This window comes from Echiichthys vipera (genome assembly GCF_963691815.1).
Source record: "Echiichthys vipera genome assembly, chromosome: 2".
Lineage (NCBI taxonomy): Eukaryota > Metazoa > Chordata > Actinopteri > Perciformes > Trachinidae > Echiichthys > Echiichthys vipera.
The window spans coordinates 26329293-26351187 of NC_139827.1; the positions used below are offsets into that span (position 1 = coordinate 26329293).

Here is a 21895-nt window from a genome sequence, read left to right on the forward strand (position 1 = left end):
TGGTCGGATACTGAACTGGTGACACTAATAATAAACTGGTGACTCTACAGATCTTCTGTGAAGATGTTTGTGAAGCATCAACGTTTCACCAAAAATACACTTAATACCTTTTTATTAAATTCCTTAGAATTCCCTAAATTCCGGCTCTTTTCAAGTATATTTACTAGAAAGATTGATCTTAAGGTTGTGTTAAACCATATTTTTGTGACATATTTGCTGTCTTTGAATGTAGCACTGCTCTGTGTTCTTGTGCATGCATCAGTAGATTATTGTCTTGTCGCCACGCTGATGAAATGTGACTATTTAACGGGAAATTCCAGTTTCACACAACTTTATCAATATTGACATAGTTCTGTTCCGTTTGATAGCAACATACAACGTTGATTGCTTTGATTTCAGTGACTCACTAAAAAGTCACTGAAGATTATTCGATCAGACGTCAGTTTAAAACAAATCCCCCAGATTAGTCTCTTAGTTGGAAGAGAAAACAATGACGAACAGTAAAATTATTACAGTCTGTTGTAATCTACCACAGTTTAAAGTCCAACTTCCTAGTACAACTACAGCAGATTTATACACACACAGTTTTACTGTACAACAAAAGGTTATAACTGACAGACAGGTGTGCTGTCAGTTTGACCTCAACATGATAACTTTATACAAAATCTAATGTCTGATTGTCCGACTGCTCGTGTTTCTTTCCCCGTTGGACTTTGTTATAATAAGGTCACTGTGTTCCCAGATGTCAGCAGTTACTTTTGTGACTATCATACCTGATAAAAATGATCGTCAAAGCAACAAAAATAAGGCCTTAAATGTTACATCAAAATGTTCCTTTAGTTGTACGGTATTTATGGGTTAGAGCTGCTGAGGAAACTGATTGTGACAAAGCAGAAATCTTTAGGAAACTCAGTGTGTGACACTGCTGCTCAGAAACTAAAGCAGTAGGAGGAAACTTTCACAACAGATGTTTAGGTTCTTCTAGCTGACAGGAATCTGCGTGTGTCTCTTGTGGCCTTGTGATCTGCGTCTCTTTCAGAACAGATTAAACCTTTGCAGATTTTAGATGGGGCCGATTCCAAGAAGCCTATCTGTTATTGTTTCTCTTCTTCCACATTTGTGTTTCTGTGGTTTCTTTCTTTTATTCCGTTTCAGGAGCGCATTTCCTTTCCAATCCCGACAACTCAAAGTACACAGCGTCAAATGCATACAACCTGTTTTATAAGTGAAATGTGCAAACGCACGTTAGCATGTGGTAAATATGGTCAGATTGTCTGCGAGGCGCTGTAGAGGAGATTTCAGTCTTAAATTAGAAAGTTTCAGTAAGCCTGCCTGCTCCCGGGTTCCAGAGAAACACACACACGAACACAGTTCTTTCAAGTTCGCCCCCACACTTGTGTTTTCACACTTAATGACAAAAACATAAACCACATTTCCCCTGAAGCCAGCACAAAGACTGGAATGGGTTGACCTTTGTAAAAAACTGACTTTGGGAGACAGGAAATTGAAAGCTGCAGTAGACAACTAGGCATCAGTGGCCAGACATTTTCTCTGTTGCTTGATCTTGCCTGATTTGCTGATACTGGTGGCCTTTGATGCTGGTCAAGTGATAATTAGGGGAACTACAATATTTATGGCTCACTGAAACTAGTACTGACTCAGTTAAACAGCAAAAACATACACACTAACTTATGGCACGCAACTTAAAGAAGAATAAACAGAATCTAATTGCTTTTCTCTGCTAATACGATTCTGAGATATAATGTACTGAATTTCAACATATGTCGTATCTTTTGTCAAGCTAAACGCATTTTGTTATGGTGATTATCTACTAATCCCCAGCCCGCTGTATGACTGTCCGACATCAAATGTGCCCGAGTCAGCAGGATGGCATCTTTGACTATGGCGAGGAGCCAGAGCATTTAAGCCTGCAGCACCTCTCCATATTGTTCGGTCTGCCACACAACAAAACCAGGGCCTCCGCTGCAAAATACAGCCAAGAGCAGCTCTGCGCTGCAGACGGATGGGGCAGGTCAGGGGGCTGTTGGTGTACAAGTCGGTCAGTCACGCGAGCGTTTCTTTGCTTGGATTTGTCGGTGTTGTGATATATCTCGAAAAATGACCAGCAACAAGGAGGCCAGATCATTTGATACCATGACCACAGCTGCCCCACAGGTCTGTCCAGACTCTCTGCTTCTCTGAACTACTTATTTGTTGTTGTGTTGGGCATTTCATCTCATTGTGTTAAAATGACTTTTCAAATGTGACTGCTACATGACACTCAGGGTGATGATGTAAAGTCCACACAGGACCAAGAGGAGAAACTGATCCTGACAGCCTGGCAAAGCATGGTGAGTACATGAGGAAAGAAAAGCCATATACCCGTATCCCTTAAGACTTTAAACCAATCAAGTTAAGTTTTGTCTGTCTGAAGTACATGAACATTTAAAAGATTTGTATGGGTGTAACAATATCCGGAATAAACAATATTTTTTATTAAACAATGTTTTTTATTGCCATTTTGCACACCTTTGTCCTCCCCAAATTGGTGTGTTATGGCTATTTCCCCTGTATAGCAGTCTTATAAATCAACTTTTGGATGGGCAGGATGAGGACAGCTAAGTGCCTTCTCACATACATAGAGTATCTTAACCTACAGAGGTTCATATCTCTCACTCGCTCCCCACAAGCAACCCACTCACAAGGAGCCCTGGTCTTGTTTTACCCGTGTGCTCCATATTGTGACATGTTGTACACCTATTAGTACAGTATTATTTATTATTATTACTAATAGCAGGTGTAAGTCTGGTCTGGTTAACTTGCCTACAATGTAATACTCTAGTGTTTTTTTGCTTCCTGCAGTCCTCAGCTCTGCGGCAGCTCAGTCTGTGTCAGGACTCCAGAGCTCCAGGCCCGGCTCAGTCTTTCCTGGCCAAGCAGAGGCAGTCCACCCAGGCCAGGAGGGCACTCTCACCCCGGCTGCAGCCAAGGTAGGAGCCTCCATCCATAGGGAGAAATGGAGGTGTGCAGCCCACTCATAGGCATGATGGAAATCAAGATTGTGAAAGGAGGTGTTTCTGTGATTCTGTTTGCTGCTATCACCACCTGCTGGTCAATGTGTGAACTGGAGCGATATCTGAGATTCAATGTAAAAACTAAATAATAAGTGTCATATATTAAATGTGTACTTGTAAGTAATCATCAGATTGTCTGCTCCTTTCCTCATTATATATTATACATTTATTTTTGCAGGTAAGATAAAATTTCCTTTAGAAAAAATGCAAACCTTAATTTCTTCATTTATCGCAAATGGTTGGTTATTTCATCCATTTCATTCAATATTTGTTTAAATTACAAAAAAGTACAATGTAATGTATTAGAAATCAATCTATTTACAGGGACAGTTTAGTAATAAAAGAAAATAATGTGAAAGTCAAAAAAACATGTCTTCATTTCATTACAATTTTCTTTAGTCCAAACTTTAAATGCTAAATACTAGTACATACTTACATAATGTGCAGATAACTGGAAAACCAGCAATATTGTTTTTTTAAGCACACATTCCTTGATTTTGAGGAACAATTTTATCTCATCTACAAATGAACCAAAATGAGCCTAGCTTAGCACAAAGACTGAAAGTAGGGGGAAACATCTAGCTTAGCTCTGCCAAAGTTTGCTTACAACCACTCCTAAGCTATGTCATGTTCCCCGCTTTTACCAAAAAAAGTCCCATGTTCACCGATTTGTATATGTGACAGGGACACATCAGACCCTTTTTCTAAGAAAAGGGTCCGATGTACCCCATTTTTCACAAAAATGGTACTATGTTCCCCAGTCTGTTATTTTTCCCACAATCAGTGCTGAATTCCACTACGTCAAACAAAATGTTGAATTAATTCAGCGAAGGCATAGGCTTATACGACCGGGTATCATAGGACCCGGGGAACATAGGGATGACCCCGTACAAAGACCTGTCTCATGGTGAAGCTGTCGGCTTTATAGACTTTCACAACTCTGAACTAATGTGGATGCACTGGTGAGTAGTTTTTCTAGCCACCAATACCCTTTGTCCACCCAATTACCGTGTACATGCAAGTTGATTTTCTGTGTGTTTCTGTTCAGTTCTGTCTCATTTGGAACGATGTCTGAGCACTGCTTTGGTGGAAACGGACAGAATTTGTGGCTGAGATGACAGAAGTTACAAATGGAGGCGACATATTTTATAGCATGGTGCTGGAAGGAGTGAGAATTTGCATGTTCACCCGGGTGTCATGTTTTCATCATTGCCAGTTGGAGCTGGAGCCGATAAATTCTACTGATTAGACTACTGCAGAGTCATAACGGCTGATTTCCCACAAAAGACAAAAAACAGATGATAGTGTTTTTGTCCAGTGGGACAGAAACTTTTGGAGTTGCTTTCTCTTCTTCTCTCCCCCCCCCCCCCCCCCCCCCCTGCCTCTAGTCTTGATGCTAAGCTAAGCTAAATATGTGACACATGCCTAGCTTTAGCATAGCTAGTTTAGCCTAGTAAGATCATGAATCTTCAAATAGTCTGAGTATCCCTTTAAAGTACTTAATAGTGTCCTAGGCCCCAAAAATGTTGTAGGCTACAGTTCACAGTTGACTTCCAGACATCATCAGTGAGGTGGGAGGGTATTTTGGAAATATGGGGAGATAATTCTTTCTATAACAATAACCCCATCTTTAACATTTTTTTCATTTTTTTTTTCAATTTCCAAAAAACGATAACTCTTTGCTCCAAAGGTGCTGCAGATCAAATCCGATCAAAGTAAAAGTAAAAGTGGAAGCACAGTTTAATATCCATGACTAATTTCACTTGTGAGAACATGCACTGAATCGAGCATTATGATTTCAAACAGCCAAAAGTTCACAGGAACATCGCAACCCATTGCCCACCTAAGACCCAGTAAGCTCTGATCCCATGCTCACACTGCGGAAACGCTGAGGTTCATTGTAAGACGGCACGGTAAGGAAGGACATTTTGCTTCCACCAGGGGGAGGTTTGGGAATGGTGGGCACAGCTCTGTTCTGGTTGATAGCCGGCTGAGAGCTGCAGTGCTCCAGACTGGAGTGAGCAGCTGGGTGAAACAGGAAGGCAGAGGGCTGACAGGAGGTGAAGGGGATGGTGGAGGCTGATTGAGTGGACGTCTCTCTTAAGCACTGGGGGAGGGGAGGAAGCAGTGACACAGGAGTTTGGGTCTCCCCCTTTGTACTCTCTACTTTCCCTCTTTCCTTTCTCATCTGCCACTTTTCTTCACTCTTCCTCTCTGCCCCACTCACTTCCTTCTTCTCATTGAAGGCAGGGTGCCCTCCTTGCCTCTCCTGCTCCGCTCCGAACTGAATCTCCAGCAGAGGCGTTCTAGCGCTCTTCTCCTCCCTAAAACTGCACACAGTACTCTGGGTTTCCTGCCCCAGCCCTGACGGCAGAGACCCACCTTTACCAATTTTAACACTTTCATCGTCGTCATCATCGCTGGTGCATTGATCAATGCTGGGGGAATGGCGTAGTCGCTGGAGTTGTGCTGAGGTGCGGCGAAGAGCCCCTCCCATAAAGCCAGTGGGGGAAGGGGCCGCGTTGAGAAGGCGGTTGAAGAGGGCCATGTTTGGGTGACGACTGCCTGACTCCTCCAGGTTCTCAGCGATGTCCTCCAAAGGCTGGAAGTGCATCTCCTCTTTAGGGATCCTGTCAAGAGATGTTGAGGTCATTACCCTGAAAATACCATACTTGACAGTTGTTGTGTTTAGACATTTTTACTTACTTTCACTTTCATCCCCCAAATTTCCCCATGCAGTGGGGGGATTCAAACTGAAAGTATCACAGTCACAAGTTGAGCACACTTAGAATGAGAAGGTAAAACCCAGAGACTCACGCCATGTCGAAAGTGGACCCCTGGAAGGAGGGTTTGCGGAGTACGAAGAGAGTAGCGGCGGTGTAGGGAGGTCTGGGGTTGGAGTCATTCCAGTAACGATCTCTCTCCATCATTGGCAGATCTCCATACATATCGTCCACAGCCATCATAGACACCTGCAGAGCAAAACGCAGACAGACACACACAAGGTTTTGACAGTAAAGAGCATCCCAGTACAGTTATATACAGGTATAGGCCGTATATGAACTTAAATAAAGATATGATGCTAAAGCAAAAATGGCAATCCAAGGTTGAGAAGTGTTTAGTAATAAAGCCTCAGATTTCCCACATGGTATTGTAAGCAACATATTCAAATAAAGACATATTATAACAGAATACTTTAAAGTAAGGTGTAACGAAGTGAAAAGAAAAGGAGACCCCAGCAACATCAGACAAACCTGGAAATTTCTGTCTATCAGCCAGTTGGTCTCAAAGTCATCATCATCTTCTCCAAAAGGGTTGATCAGCTGCTCTGCAACCTTGTAACAGAAAATGTTGTAGGTTAAGCTATGATGATTTGATCGGTTGCTTGTATTGTGCTTGGTATCAAAACACAAGATATGTGACCCTCTCTCTGACCTTGAGCCAGCCAGCATAAAAGAAGAACTGTAGCAGGGTGAAGATGGGCACATAGAGGTCGAGGTCATGACCTGGATAGCCTTGTTCGGGGTCCAAGAACTGGCGACCAATCAGACACACCAGGAAAAAACTGTACACTGCCAAAGTCACCACCTATGGGAAAGACGGAGTTCTTTCTTTCAATTTGTCCTCCAAAATTACAGTTTTTTAAATTAAAATGTCAATTAATCTATTTCACAAATTCAAACGAGCAGACAAAATTGAAAACCCCACAGTTTTTTTATGGGATGACAGTAAGTAAAACAAAGCTTGCTTTTTTAAGCAATGGATAGTGATTTTAGGGAGGTACAGTTTAATATAACCATGAAATTCTACTAATATCAGTGTATGCAAATAGTAGCTTGGATTTATTTTAAAGGGATTTGTTAGTAAAAAGGTAAAAGAACCATGAAGATGGGTCTTTTTCACAGCATATATTTTGACTTGTCATAGCAGGTAAATCTCAGGTGTTATTAATAGCGTTAACAAGGGCTCTGTTCTATTCAAGTGCCATTATTTACACCTGTTCTTTTCTGTGCCGGGTCACAATGTCTGTCTCTGAGCTCAAAATGCTGGTGCCTGCACTGCTTATAACAGAAAGAAGGTAAGATGCTTGGATCAATTAACTTGTGACTTTTGTACTTTTGGCTTTTAGCTTCTTCAGAGTAATGCCGTACTATGCCATGTTTCCACTGCATAGTATGGCTGAACTCGACTCAACTTTCCATGGTCCTTTTCATTGTAGTTTTTGGTACCACCTTGGTCGAGGGTCCAAAGGAACTGAGCTGAACTAGAACCGTTGAGTTAAAACACTGCAGACTCAGGAGGGAGAAATGTAGTATTAAGAACCATAGCACATGGGAAACTCATTTTCAGAATCAAAGTTAAAAGAATTCACCCGACGGGTGGATGGACATGGACATGGAGCCCAGCTGCCTATGCAGCCTATGGAGCTAACGGGGGTCCTCCCTATGTTCCTGGGTCACATAAGCCTATGTCGTCGCTGATTTAATTCAGCATTTTGTAAGGGTTAGGGGTTACGGTTATAGTCAGGGTCAGGGGGTAGGGTTATGGTCAACATAAGCCTATTTTCTGTGGAATTCAGCACTGATTGTGGAAAAAATAATAGACTGGGTAACATAGGACCCTTTCTGTGAAAAGCCGGGAACATCGAACCTGTCGAACATAGGTACGCTCCCAAAGTAACGTTAGCAATCTCCAACTAAGTTATAGTTTCGGCGCCCTGAACCGGACTTCAGTCAGACCCACACTCACATGAGCAAATATGGTTGAAAATGCTCGCCTAGGAGATGTATCAGAATTATAATTGAAGTTGGCATCTTTTCTTAGTATCTGTTGTTTGTTAGCTTGTTAGCCGTATGACTGACAGATATGATGACAGTGTGTTTTCTCCCTGTAGCCTACTGACAGTCCGTTCTGAGCTGGAGGTTTCAGTTTTCTTTGTCGGGGTGAAGTCGAAGTTGTTCCCCTGTCGAATAGTGTTTCACATATCAGACAGTGACTAGTTGATTTACTAGTGATGTCCCAACTAAAGCTGTCCAGAATGCGTTTGAATCTCAGATTGCAGTGAAGAGCACAGACATCTCCTCCTTCAGGAGAGGAATGTGAAAACACATTTCTAGCAACAAAATTTGCTCAGATACTATTCACTATAGTCAGTGGATGGGGACTTTCAGATTGAAGTTTTTAAAAGTCATAATCCCTGTAAATTCATGCATCGGTCGGTGTCTCCATCGCCTGCACGTAGAAAGTAGAACTCATGCAGCAGAGCACTTACCTGAGTGTAGACTAGGGGAACACTGATCATGTCATAATGAAACAGCATACTGCACTTCCCTCTGAACGCATTCAGCTCCTGTTCACACACAAATACACAGACTAACTTAGAGAGGTCACTTTACAGCGTTTATAGTTTGGTGTGAATATATTTCTCAAAATGAATCTTGTGTGCGTGTGATGCTGCACCTCCAGCAGTAGTTTGAGTGTGTGATCGTCTTTAATCCTGCCCTCGCAGCGGGCCACAGCCGCCAGGTTGGTGAACCAAACGCAGGGGATCCAGTATTTGTTATAAGGAGAGTGGAGGCCTTCAAACTTCTTTCGTTCCTCTCTTGACATGAATCCTGCACAAACAGCAGACCAAAACGTCACGCCTCATGTAAAAGTGAGGTGAGGACTAATTTGATGTGTCAAGAACAGACAGTATAGCTCTATGTTAGAAAAAAGCTTGTTAAAATTAGTCGCCAATCAGCTGTGTGACTTTTTACATAATAATGAGATATTTGAGGACTTCCAGCCAGGATTTAAAATGAATCATAGCACTGAGACAGCACTGGTCAAAATTACTAACGACCTTCTAATAGCTTCAGACAAAGGACTTGTCTCTGTACTTGTTTTACTAGATCTTAGTGCTGCCTTCGACACTATTGACCATCGCATCCTGGTACAGAGACTGGAGCATCTAATTGGCATTAAGGGAACTGCATTAAGCTGGTTTAAGTAATTTTTATCAGATAGATCTTAGTTTGTACATGTTAACGACAAATCCTCCATGCACACTAAAGTCAGTCACGGAGTCCCACAGGGTTCTGTCCTTGGACCGATTCTATTCATCTTATATATGCTTCCCTTAGGAAATATTATAAGGAAGCACTCCATACATTTTCATTGTAATTCTGATGACACACGAGTATATTTGTCGATCAAACCAGAAGAAACCGATCAGTTAGCTAAACTTCAAATGTGCATTAAGGAAATAAAAAGCTGGATGACCTGTAATTTTCTGATGTTAAACTCAGATAAAACTGAAGTTATTGTACTTGGCCCCAAAGGCCTCCGAAACTCAATAGCTAAAGACATTGTTACTCTGGATGATGTTGTGTTGTCCTCCAGCACCACAGTAAGGAATCTGGGTGTTATTTTTGATCAGGATATGTCCTTCGATTCTCACATAAAACTAAAGACAAGGACTGCATATTTTCACCTGCGTAATATTGCAAAAATTAGGAACATTGTGTCTCAGAAAGATGCCAAAAAACTAGTCCATGCATTTGTTACTAATTTAAGAATAAACTTAAAACTTTGGTTTTTGATAAAGCTTACAGCTAGAGCTTACGATCCCTTAACAATGCTTTTATTTTTAAGCTGATTTTGTTCTGCTTAATGATGCTGCTTTAGGCCTAGTCTGCCGGGGGATAATACTTTTCCTGATACTCTGAGCTTCTCTCATCTCTGTCTGTATCATTCACGTCTCATCAATGCATGTTACTAATTCAACTTCTTCCCCGGAGTTGTTTGTGCTTTGTCGTCTCGCAGGTCTCTGCTGATCGTGGTGGTGCCTGCTGCCGTGGTCCAGCATGACGCTTCCTGCTGCTATTATAATCTATAACCTTAGCTGTGCTTGTTTCTACTATTCTGCTGTATTAACTGCCATAACATATAAGTCATATTCACATTACTATAGATATTATTATAGTTACTGGAAGTGTGTCTGTCTCTGTCTTTGTGTCTGTCTTTGTCTCTCTGTCCATCTGTCCATCTTTTCTCTCTTTCTCTCTCCTTTTCTTCCTCCCCAACCGGTGCAGACAGATGTCCGTCCTCCACAGAATTGGGTCGGTCTGACGTTCCTGCCTGTAATAGGGAAGGTTTTCGTTGCCACCGTACTCTACAGGGGAATGGTTGGGTCCATTTTTATCATAAATAAGTCATAGAGTGTGGTCTTTACCTAGTTTTAAAGTGTCCTGAGATAACTTTTGTTATGATTTGGCACTATAAATAAAATTGAACTGAATTGAATTTAATTAAAATATACTACTTTTGTTGACATGTACATCTTCTAAAAGTAATCGTTTAAGTCACACTTTGTTGCCACCAAACGTTGCAACACAGTCAATTTAGAAAACACTAAACAAAGGCTAAACCAGCGTCCCACCATTTTGTAACTGACATATGATAAACTTTTTTTTAATCTCCTATGAAGATGAGATGTGCCTGTACTTGTGATTTCTCCTGCTCACTGGTGTAGAGAATGTACAGGAGCGGAAACAACGCAGTCATGACTTCAGTGTGTTTGACTGATTACACTTACTGTCACTTTCTGATTACAGCGTGAGAAAAGTTAATCCAAAAGATAGAACCCTGTGAAATTAAATAATCGCTGAGGGAGAGGTGCCCTGGCTAGTGGTTGTATTCTCTATTTGCATGGGTTGCATTTTTCACTATTAAATTTCATATTTTACTCATTTTTTTAAATTGTAAAAAGTGAGCTTTCCATGTTGTTTTTCATTAACAGGTTGAAGTGCTATATAAATACTGAAAGTATAAAAACCATTACGACGAAATCCACAGAGAAATGCACACAGCCTGTATTCAGAAACTGTGACTTTAAACGAGCCGTCAGGACTTCTGTACAGTTGTGATGTCACAGCTATACTTTATATAGGTAGAAAGTGCCGTTACATTCATTCCTCGGCTGCAGTGACCTTGCAGAGACACCGAGAGCACAGATGCAAAAGACCCAGAAACGCTGACCTATCACAGCAGACTGGGCTTTTTCAGGAGGGGGTCTTGAAGAGACAGACACTAAAACACAGCGTTTCAGACAGAGGGTGAAAACAGGTATATTCAGTCAGACAGTACGTGATTTTTTTTTTTAACATCGAAGCATGTAAACACGTTCTAGTCGAAACCCAAAATACAAGTATGAACCTGAAGTTGAGCATCCTACAGAAGCTTTAACGTTTTTTTGCATAATATTAAAGGGCTATATCCATCTCACTGCAAAATCACAGTGGGTGGGTCACCACCCCTGTCCTTTGCACCTACTCACCAGCCTCCACTACGTGATCCATGGTGGGGAAACGTTTGAATACAGCTGTGCTGACAGAGCGGAGGATGAGCAGGGCCGACAGGCTGGCGTAACGCATCATGGTTCGTCTCAGCAGGCGGCCTCTCTCATCGCTCCCGTGGAGGCCCCCTGACAGGACACACATGAGCCTGTCAGGGAGCGGGATGCTTGTGTACTGGCTCCACCACCGGTTCACCACAAGGGTCACATAGAAACCTGTAAACAGAAGAGACACAGGTGATCACTGTGGAGACACAGATCAGACCTGGAACAAGGGGCTAATTTCTGGGGGGGGGGGGGGCTAAATGAAAAAATAGTTCTATCTTTATTGTAACTTTAGCTATGGAGCCCAACTGATACATCAGAGAGCTAATATTGTTGAATAATCTTGACTTATCGCACGATGCATTTTAGCTGGTTTACATGCATGAAGGAAAAGCAAAAGAATGAATGACAAAAATATGTTGGGAACAAATATTTTCAGTGCAGAAAAATGCACCGCGGAGTCTGTTAGAATGGCAAGGGGCACATTTTTTAAGGCATCCTTGCTAAAATCCGATTCCACAATCATACTGTAGCTCAAATTTTGCCTCCTCTTCTGTTATTGTGAAGTTAACAAGAACATCCTCAGTGCTTACCCAGTACAAAGGACATAGGGATGAGACTGGCGTAGTGGTTGCAATAAATTGCCAGCTTTTCAAAATACCTCTTCTGATCATCATACAGGACAAATCTAAAAGAGTAACAGTGATGTGTAAATCAAAGACGATATTTTCACGTTATTCCTAGAGCTGTCCTCAATGTCTTACCTGTAAGTGAAGCTGATGGCGGTGTACATGGCAAAGAAAGCCAGGAACTCTTTATACAACACCTTGTAGATGCTGCCTTTCCAGGCCAAAAGCAGCTTGGAGAAGCCACAAAAACGGGCGTTTGCAACTCTGGCTGTGTAGGTGACAGTCATTGGTGACAGCCAGAGTATAGGTCCTCAATAAAAGAGAGAGCTGCATATGAAAGAAACAACCACCTCCGTAAATACACCTGCAGTGGGAACAAGGGAGCTGGTGTAACAAGTGCAGGTGGGTCAGAGGCCATGAACAGATCAAACTTATGTTAGGCTGTGAGTGAAAAAATCGCATACAAGTACATTTCCATTCCCTTCTGCATTGAAACCAAATGATCAGACTATTACGTGATTTCTAATGTATTTGTTCTTGAAAGATTATCTCCTTACCTTTTTGAAGAGTTGTTCGTGATGATTGCTCAGCGCATCTCTGTGCGTAATTGGCACCGCTGGAGAAGTGAATTCACATTTTCACTCAACAGTTCAGTCTCTTCTGTGCTCGCCCTTTTTTTTCCTTTTTTTTTTTTTTTCTCAAAGAGCTCATAACCCTGATATCCCCTGGCGTCAGCTCGGTTAACTCGAGGCTCGGTCGGCTGCATGGCAGTAATCCTCGGAGCCTCCTCGGTGCGTCCAGTGGTCAGTGCGCCCCGGGGTAAATCCCCAAAACGAGGAGGAGGAGCTCGTTAGCGCGAACCCCGACCGGGAAAGCGCGGCTCGCTGATGGACCACAAGCGACAGGCCGCAGCGCCGGGGCACAAGGAGCGCACAGGACCGTACAGTACAGTAGGGAGTTATGAAACAAGAGCAAGTGGACCATGGCAAACGATCGTGTTAAGTGATATGAAAACAACAAGCAATTTGAACAGCTACAGGTTTATAATAGCCTACTGAATAACAAAAAGAGATATACAATGTCCTGCAATATAGGCTACCCGAGGCGGAGGGGTGCAGAGCCGATGTCAGGATTGGTGGGGGACACCAAAGTGTTTTTTTGTTTTTTGCCAGTATGCAACTCACACCATGCCACCATAAATCACAGCTTCGTAGAGGCTTTCCATATCATTCAAAAAGTACTGCACATGGAGTCATTTACTGTGCTTCCCTTTCTTGTTTAAAAAGCCAACATATCCCTGCTTGACTGTTATATTACTACATCCTAATTTTAAGGGTCTCAGGCATGTAATATCTACTCACCCCCAGTTCTTCTCACCGTCTTCCTTTTCTCTCAGTGTATGGGACTACTTTATGCAGGATTCATTGATATGGATGAATATGAAAATATGAAGCCGTAACCAAGTTGTGTAAACTAACTGATCATGATTTTACAATACCAGTTATCTGGTGAACAGTTATATAAAAAACACAGTTCTAAGAGTACAATAAACTCAAATAAATAAACAAGTAAAACACAAGTCGACCCAACACAATTAGGAGTTCCACCATCTCAATCATTTTTTTTAGGTGTGAATCTAAAATGTGATGTCTGAAAATACATTTGTTCAGTTTTGAATAATTTAGGGTGTTTTTATTTGGGGGGGCAATTCATGTTTTTCAGAAATTGTTCCCCTGTCCCGTGACCCTTACCCCCCCTCCCCGATCTGCACCCATGCCAAGGTGAAAAATGCTCTTTCCAGGGTCCATCCTTTCAAGCTTTTTTTGTTCTCAAGAAATGTGTCCCAGTAGTGCATATTAATCCTACTTGATACTAATGCAATTTCCCACCAGGACCTTTTTTTTTTTTTTTTCTAAAGGAAATAATTTATTGCTCAACAACAGACTAAATGACTTCGACTTTTAATGATTTGATTTAAAGCAGTGCGGCTCATGAAGCCTACAGTATTCTTAAGGAACATCCTCTTTTGTATCATTCATTTAATAAAAGTCAGTATCCCCTGAACTGTGGTGTTGGAGGTTAACTGAGGCTTCATGCTGTCAGAGGCAAATCTGCACTCTGGTCCAAACAAACTATTTGTGATGTCACAAATCACACTCATAGGACCACCCCTTTAAATTGGGTAATCCAATGAGCACAGAAACTTTGAGAACCTTTTAGTCTCAAACTCTGGAATTGTTCTGTACAACAAACATTCAACTTTAGGAACAACAGGAAACACACATTTTCAAGTCGACTGCACTTCCACAGACGCCAGCACGCAGATCCAAAGAATGACAAAAGGCTCTCGTCTGAGGCAAGTTTGTTTTAATCGTCACTCACAACATAATTTAAAGAAAGTCTTTAGAAAACAGATTGACTCAAAAGCATTCAGTGGCAGAGGGGGTAATTATGGTTTTCATTGAGGATGTATTAACCTGTCATCTATATCTTCTTGTTGGTAGCATCAGGTGAGCCAATCAGAGTGGAGTATTCGATCACCAGTGCAAAAATGCTTCGATTCTACTTAAACTGGTCATTCATTTGTTCCACATTTGTTCAAGCAACATTCAATATATTTTTATTAACAATGCACTAAATAAGGCTACTAATATAGTTCAATAGTGTTCCCATAAAGTTCTCCGTAAACAGAGTGGACACGAAATGTTTGATGAGGTTTATGAGCACTGTATGGGACACTGGTACTGGAGTAAACTCTGTTAGCTTCCAGCCACTTAAACTTCGAGAGTCTCCTCCCGCATTTTGCCTTTGAGTCTCATAAAACCGGTGCCGTCTCCAAACACTCACCACCTGAAGCAACCACAGTGGCCTAAAATATTTAACAGAGGCCATTAAGACTGTCCAGTTCAAACAATGACGTAGCCATATACTGTATAGATATAAAGCTCCCAACTTGACTTGATTCAAAATCTCATTAACATAGGTTACTGCATTTACATCAGGGTCACATGGTAATGTGAGGTCTAATGATTTGACACATGGTAAAAGACTGGTCTGGTTTTCTTTATTACAATACCAAGGATGGTCTTGGTCAAGAAAAAAAAAAGACTATAATGGGCTAAATTGTTTTTCTTCTTAAAAGGCAATTGTCTCTTTCTCATTGCGTTACCATTACTCCCTGAATCTGGAGAAATGTTAACGTAAATTTCAGATGCGTGAGAGATAAAGTTGCATGAAATTTTAGTCAAAAGTCAAACTGGAGAACAGACACAGCCACCGAACCACACAGAATAAACAAGGCGTACATATCAACCATCTGAAAGCCGTTTTATCCAGGAATACACAGCACGGTCACTGTTTTCAACAACTGAGGGCAGACACTGCGCAGGGGGGAGGAGGAAGGGCGAGAGAAAGTTAAACGCTTATGTAGTAATAGTACAACTGCCACACAGAAGACATGAAGGAAAGAGTATGTGAAGTGAGAATAAGGCAGTACGAATCTGTACCGTCTTAACTCTCTTACAATATAGCAGGTTATGTATGTATGCAGGTATGTGTTGTGATTTCATCAGCTCCCCTTGGACAAGGGTGTGCGTCCTGCTGTAGCAGTGCTCTGATTTGGATGACGGACCGGGGACTGAGAGGATCAACTTGAGGCTGTTAATGCAGGGTTTGAGGCTGGCTGTGAGGAGCTCAGAGGAGGAGAGTTCGAACTGTAGAGGTGTGGTCTGTGGAGGAGGGAGAGGGGGAGGTCCTACAGGGAGAGCATCACTTATTTGGGGGTTTGTAGGGTTCCAGCAGTTGCTTAGAGAACGTGTTGACCTTGTCAGCACCTCGAACTTCATGGGGCAGCAGCGGTAATTTGATTATGTGGAAATCTTCATAAAGGTCCTCCATCTGCCATGAGAAAAAATGACCATTAATGAGGGCGACGACACCGCAAACTATGCAGCTGTGAGGTCGCAACCCCCAAAAAAACATGTACATCACCGTACCTGGTCTAAATACTTGGACTGAATTTTATGGCGGGCTTCACACATTTTGCACGGCCTCTCTGATTCAGGGAAAACAAGTTGGTTGACGATGATGTTGTGTGTGTCGATGCGGCACTTGGCCAGTTCCTGGATCAGCCGCTCCGTCTCGTACAGTGAGAGGAACTCAGCAATGCACACACAGATGAAGGTGGTCTGTTCCTGATGGATGTGCGGAAGGTGGTGGAAGGAAGAAGAGTCACAACACATTCACAGAAAGCTTTTAACATGACTAGTTCAAGTGCTGAGGGGATCTAAATGCTAAAATGATTTGAAATCTTATAACCTACAGAATATCTATATAAAATCAACACTGGAACATTCAGGTCCAATGGAGTTGTAATCAGAGGACAAGATGCAATAGAAATAGGATGTCTGCATAGCCCCTAAAGCAGTCTACCGCAACATACTAGCTATAGCATACTAGAGTAAAGCTGCTTAACATTACTGTTTCAATAACAGGTTGTTGTTGTTTTTTTGTTTTTGTTAAACAGTTTACTGACAGAACCAAACTGACACCAAACCGGTGGGAATAGCTGTTAGCTTCGTAGCCAAAAAGACAGGATAACTCTGCTGCCCAGCGCCCACCAGCTAAATAGCTCTCCTCCTGCCAATTTCAACACAGATTTGTTGTTCAGAATATAACATAAAGCATTATCAGGGAAACACGATGTATATACTGAGTTTACTGAGTCCATTCGGATTTAGGAGGCTGAAGATCTGCAGTGTACGAGCATGAGGCCTACGGCGGTTCTGACGTCATTTTATGTGCGCATCTTCGGACATAGAAAAAAAGACGGACCATGCGCGGACATTTAAAACAACAAAACATGGTTCATGTTGGTGTGATGCGGAGCTGCAGATTTGGTCGGATGAAAATATTCAAAAACAGTCGGACAAGACGCACAAAAAACTCTGAGGTCTATGGAAAGATTTGTAAACAAAGCAACGCATCGCGATGACGTGGATCAATGCATGTGACGTGTTACGCTGTGATGACGTATAGGCAGGCAAGAAGCATTCGCCGAGGCCCAGGTAGTGTGAGTACAAACGGGCCTGGCCTGGGAGAGGGAGGAGGGGACAAGTACGGGGCACGGTATGGATAGACAGTATGAGTGTGACCCAAATCTCTAGATCTGCACTACGCTGTGCCATCGCACAATTTTTTTGTTAGCTCTAACGTAATCCCTGACCTAGAAAACAACGAAGGAACTGGCTAAGGCACAGTGTTTTTACCTACTTTTATATATTTTATTACACAATACACTTATTTGTTTCTAAACGTTTAAAAAATTCTTAGCTTGAGTAAAATAAAGCAATAACTTAATAATAGAATTTTTTTTGAATTCCTTGCGCACAAAATGTGAACTGAAAAAGAACTGAAACTGTAAACAAGCACCCGAGGTGCGTAATGAACTGTGAGCTAACTGTATTGTTGCATCCCTAATGAAAACTGGCAAAAGTTCACCACTGTAAAGGAAAGCAGCGTGCTGGATTTATAACGAGAAGAAGATCCTTACTGTAAAACGGAATGTGGCACGGCAATTGTTTTATCACGATTACCTTGATTTTCATAATTGTTAGAAGCCAAAATCGTAATTGAAAATAAAATTTGATAAACTGAGCAGCCCTACTGCACAGTATTATCATATTGTAACTGTAATGAGCTTGGGTTATAACTGCAACCACAGTGACTTACAGGATCTTTGAACTGCTCACTGACTGAGCGGATGACTGGCAGGGTCTCCTCGAGCTTAGAGGCCAGCTGGTCTGCGTTCATGTCACCCAGACCGAGCATGTTACACATCTGCAAACAGTGAGAGAGAAAAAGAGAAGACGGAGGGGGAAGAAAAGAGTATATTAAGTTAATAAATAAGCTACAAGTAATAAAATAAAAACTACTTTGAATTAAAAAATATAAACTTATTTTGCCTGATTTTGTTTTACCCTTCCACCTGGCATCATTCTAACTTCAAGTTTAACAGTAGCTTTGTGGATCTTTTATAGACAAACTAATGTCTAAGGATAGGCCAGATTCCCACATCGAGTAGTCGCATGAATTACTCCAGAGGGGATTGATTCCTCAAAGAGGGAAATCTATTGTAGGAACGCATCTTCTGTCTCCTAACAGCAAATGAGCATCTGACTATCTCGTCACATCAACGCTCTCTGTCCTCACTGAATCCGTTAAATACTGTATGCACTGAATGTGTGGAACAAGTTGTAAAATACATATATGCTCCTGAGAAACAGCAACATTTCTCATGCACCAGCAGACTGATCAAGCCAGCCAGTCACTTCAAGTGCTGTCTCCCCAAAGCTCCGTGCTCTATCCCCACACCAACGCACTCACATACAACTGTAGCCCTGCAGACCCACTCATTACCTCTGAGACTCCTCTCGTTTTTAACTTATCTGGCCCTGTTCAGCTCCAACAACACATTTATTTAGGTTTTTGTAGCAAAATGAGGAGGTGTTGCATAAATAAAGCCCAGTTCAAACCAAAGGTTGGCAACGAGACGAGTTGAAACATGCAACTACTTGCAACATGCAGGTCTGCAACGTTCTGAAAGCTGCCCGTTCACACCAGTGAGACGAGGCGAGACGATGTATCATCTCCATCGCAACGCCCTCTCTGTACTTCTGTTCTAACCTCCGACTTTTCAGGCTTTTTTTTCATAGCTGGATATAATTTGTAGCATTATAACATACAATGAGGACAGGAAGTGAGATACTTGCTACATCGGCATTTCCGGTTGTGATAAAACGGCGGAAATTTCGTTTTATTTCCCTGATTCACTGCTTTGTTCTGGATTGCGGTGCTCGCTCTCTTAATTCAGTATATTGCTCGCTCGACCCCACCCCCATTTCAACTAGTGACAGTGACTTGACCAGCAGACTTTGCTAAGACTTAATTGGCTGTTGCAACAGATGACGTGTCTCGCGTTCTAAAACCAGCTGCTGGTGATTTGACAACCTAAGTCACAGGTTGCCAACATTGACCGGTTTGAGTCCAGACAAGACGGGTCATTTCACACCGCTGCAACTTTTACCTGCAACTTTCTAAAACGGTTTCATCTCGTCACAAATCTTTGGTCTGGATTTGTGCTGTGCTGCTCTGTGCACAGCATGAAAAAATTGATTGAGTTCATTTATAACGGCGAGGGATCAAGGAATCAATTATTCATGCCCATCCCAACTACAATCAATGAGTGACTGGATCTGCTCGTTGCTGCTCACCTGGGAGATGAAAGGGCTGATCTGGTTCTTTATCTGCATGAGGCGGCCCAGGCCACGCTCCACAATGGTGGGAAAGTTGAGCAGCCGCAGTGTGTGGCCGGTAGGGGCAGTGTCGAAGACCACCACTGAGAAGTTCATTCCTTTCACTAACCTAGGGGACAGGTAGACAGTAGTGCTGAGTTAGTATAACCCTGGCTACAATTTCTTTGTTAGCATAGTCATACTACTGTGAAAAGTAAATGCAGCTCTGAGTCAGCAATACTTATATATAATACTTAATATAATAAAAAATAAAAAACATATTGTCTTACCTCATGACCTCTGCGTAGCTCATGGCCTCGTCGATGCCAGGAAATGCGCTCATAGCCTCCTGCATCATCTTCTTACCCATGCTGAGCATGTTGTCCTCCTCGAAGAACTCATCGGGCAGCTCTGCCACACCCAGACTCGGGTCAATCTCCTGCACTCACACAAACAAAAATGATCAGCAAACTGAGGGCCTGGGTAACTGCAAATGGATTTTGGGCCTTCAGCAATTCAGTTTGTTACACAACGATATTTTGTGCTTGTGACCCAGATGTGGAACGGACTATCCCCGTGACACTTAAGAGATAGTTATCTCATGCACTACATTTCATTTTCCGTAAACAGCATAAATAACCCTCTTTGTAAACAAGTGAATGGCTCACTGGCAAGACAATGAAATGAAAGAGAGACTACCTGCTGTGAGAAATACCTTTTGTGTAAAACATGAAAACATAGCTCAATTATCAGAAAGATAATCTGCTTCCATAAAAACAGGTTGTTACATACGTTTTTCTTCAGTCTCTCTCTGTAGTGCCGTTCTGTGCAAGGATGCTAACGTTTTTATTAATACAGTGCGACTCACCATTGCAAAGAGGTTGTCATAGCCCTTGACCTTGGTAGGCACCTTTGAGAACTTCTGGTCAAAAGCATCGGAGATGTTATGAGCGGGGTCGGTGGAGATGATGAGGACACTCTCCCTGACAGCAGCCAGCTGGACAGCCAAACTGCAGCTGGAAAATGACACGGGGGAGGTTTGAATCTTTTATTTTCCTTATTTATTTATTTAAGTTACAGGAAGCTATGGTATGCATTCTCTGGGCTAAGATTATTTTAGGTGCACGGAGGTAAGGAGAGCCTCTATTTGTGACCATCAGATCCACGGGGCTTTAATTCATTCTTAAACCTTTATGTGCGTAAACATATCTGGAAGCACTGGTCCTCATAACCCAATAAAGACAGAAGGCAAAATATCCCATTTGACTTTGTAGACATTTACGTACTTAGATGTCGCTTATTTCTGTCAAACATGTTGACGTGACAGCTAACGCGAGCTAACTAGCTACCGTGAGCCAATTAGCTCGGTTACAAGCTAATACAAAGTTAGCCGTTGTTGAAAGACAAAGGCTGTCGTTGTCATCCTGCACCATGATGGTCAAACCAGTTGAGAAAGTAGATAATGAACACATGTGTCAGCGGGCTAGCGTTAGCTAATGACAGTGCTGACAACATCCAAACAACGTTCAAGCCCGGCTAGTATAAGCTAGTTAGCTATGTTAGCTTGCGAGGTAACAGCTAGCGTGAGTCAATGAGGCTAGTGAGCATTTCACTTCAACTCACCTACATGTCGTTTTACCAACACCACCCTTTCCACCCACAAATATCCATTTCAAAGACTTCTGCTCGATGATGTTCTTCAGTGTCGGTTCTAACGGCTCCACATCGGGCGCATCTTCAAACTCGTCTTCCAGTGACGCTGCCATCTTGTCTGTGTACACTGATGCCTTCACTGCCCCTCGGATAAAGTCTAAGTTCTGTGTAAACTAACCGACACTGATGCCTTCACTGCCCCTCGGTTAACGTCTAAGTTATGTGTAAACTAACCGACACTGGTGCCTTCACTGCCCCTCGGTTAACGTCTAAGTTATGTGTAAACTAACCGACACTGATGCCTTCACTGCCCCTCGGTTAACGTCTAAGTTCTGTGTAAACTAACCGACACTGATGCCTTCACTGCCCCTCGGTTAACGTCTAAGTTCTGTGTAAACTAACCGACACTGATGCCTTCACTGCCCCTTGGTTAACGTCTAAGTTCTGTGTAAACTAACCGACACTGATGCCTTCACTGCCCCTCGGTTAACGTCTAAGTTCTGTGTAAACTAACCGACACTGATGCCTTCGCTGCCCCTCGGATAAAGTCCAATGTCTGAAATACTGACACAAAGAGAACAGTAACAAAAGTGAATATGGTAGATGTGGGAGGAAAATGTTAGATATCAAAGTGATGCGGCTACAACCATACAGATACCCAGATACAAGATAACGACTTGTTCTCTCAAAATACTGAACTTGTGCACGCCCGTAAACACCCTCACAGCTAGAAAAAAAGAGTTAATTATTCAAGTGATGTTTTCATTTATTGCAAACATAACTCACCAGTGAAAGGTAAACACAAGACAATTATTTTAAGTTGTTTTAAATGGATTTTAATGGTGTAAATGAAAAATGATAAAA

At 42.2% G+C, this 21895-nt stretch overlaps 2 protein-coding genes across 2 annotated transcripts; both read right to left on the reverse strand.

Annotated features, from left to right (window-relative positions):
- Positions 1–4917: 4917 nt before the first annotated feature.
- On the reverse strand, positions 4918–12373 carry best2 (bestrophin 2; the record flags this gene model as incomplete). The annotated part of the gene is made up of 9 exons (XM_083932146.1): positions 4918–5704; positions 5892–6046; positions 6329–6409; positions 6510–6662; positions 8347–8424; positions 8535–8689; positions 11395–11628; positions 12051–12145; positions 12222–12373. The coding sequence occupies 9 exons, from the start codon at positions 12371–12373 to the stop codon at positions 4918–4920; spliced, it is 1890 nt and encodes a 629-aa protein (XP_083788272.1).
- A 2072-nt stretch (positions 12374–14445) lies between these two features.
- Positions 14446–21144, reverse strand: get3 (guided entry of tail-anchored proteins factor 3, ATPase; the record flags this gene model as incomplete). The annotated part of the gene is made up of 7 exons (XM_083934485.1): positions 14446–15983; positions 16082–16279; positions 17817–17924; positions 19358–19508; positions 19669–19817; positions 20247–20394; positions 21002–21144. The coding sequence occupies 7 exons, from the start codon at positions 21142–21144 to the stop codon at positions 15855–15857; spliced, it is 1026 nt and encodes a 341-aa protein (XP_083790611.1). The 3' UTR covers positions 14446–15854.
- Between the last annotated feature and the right edge of the window lie 751 nt (positions 21145–21895).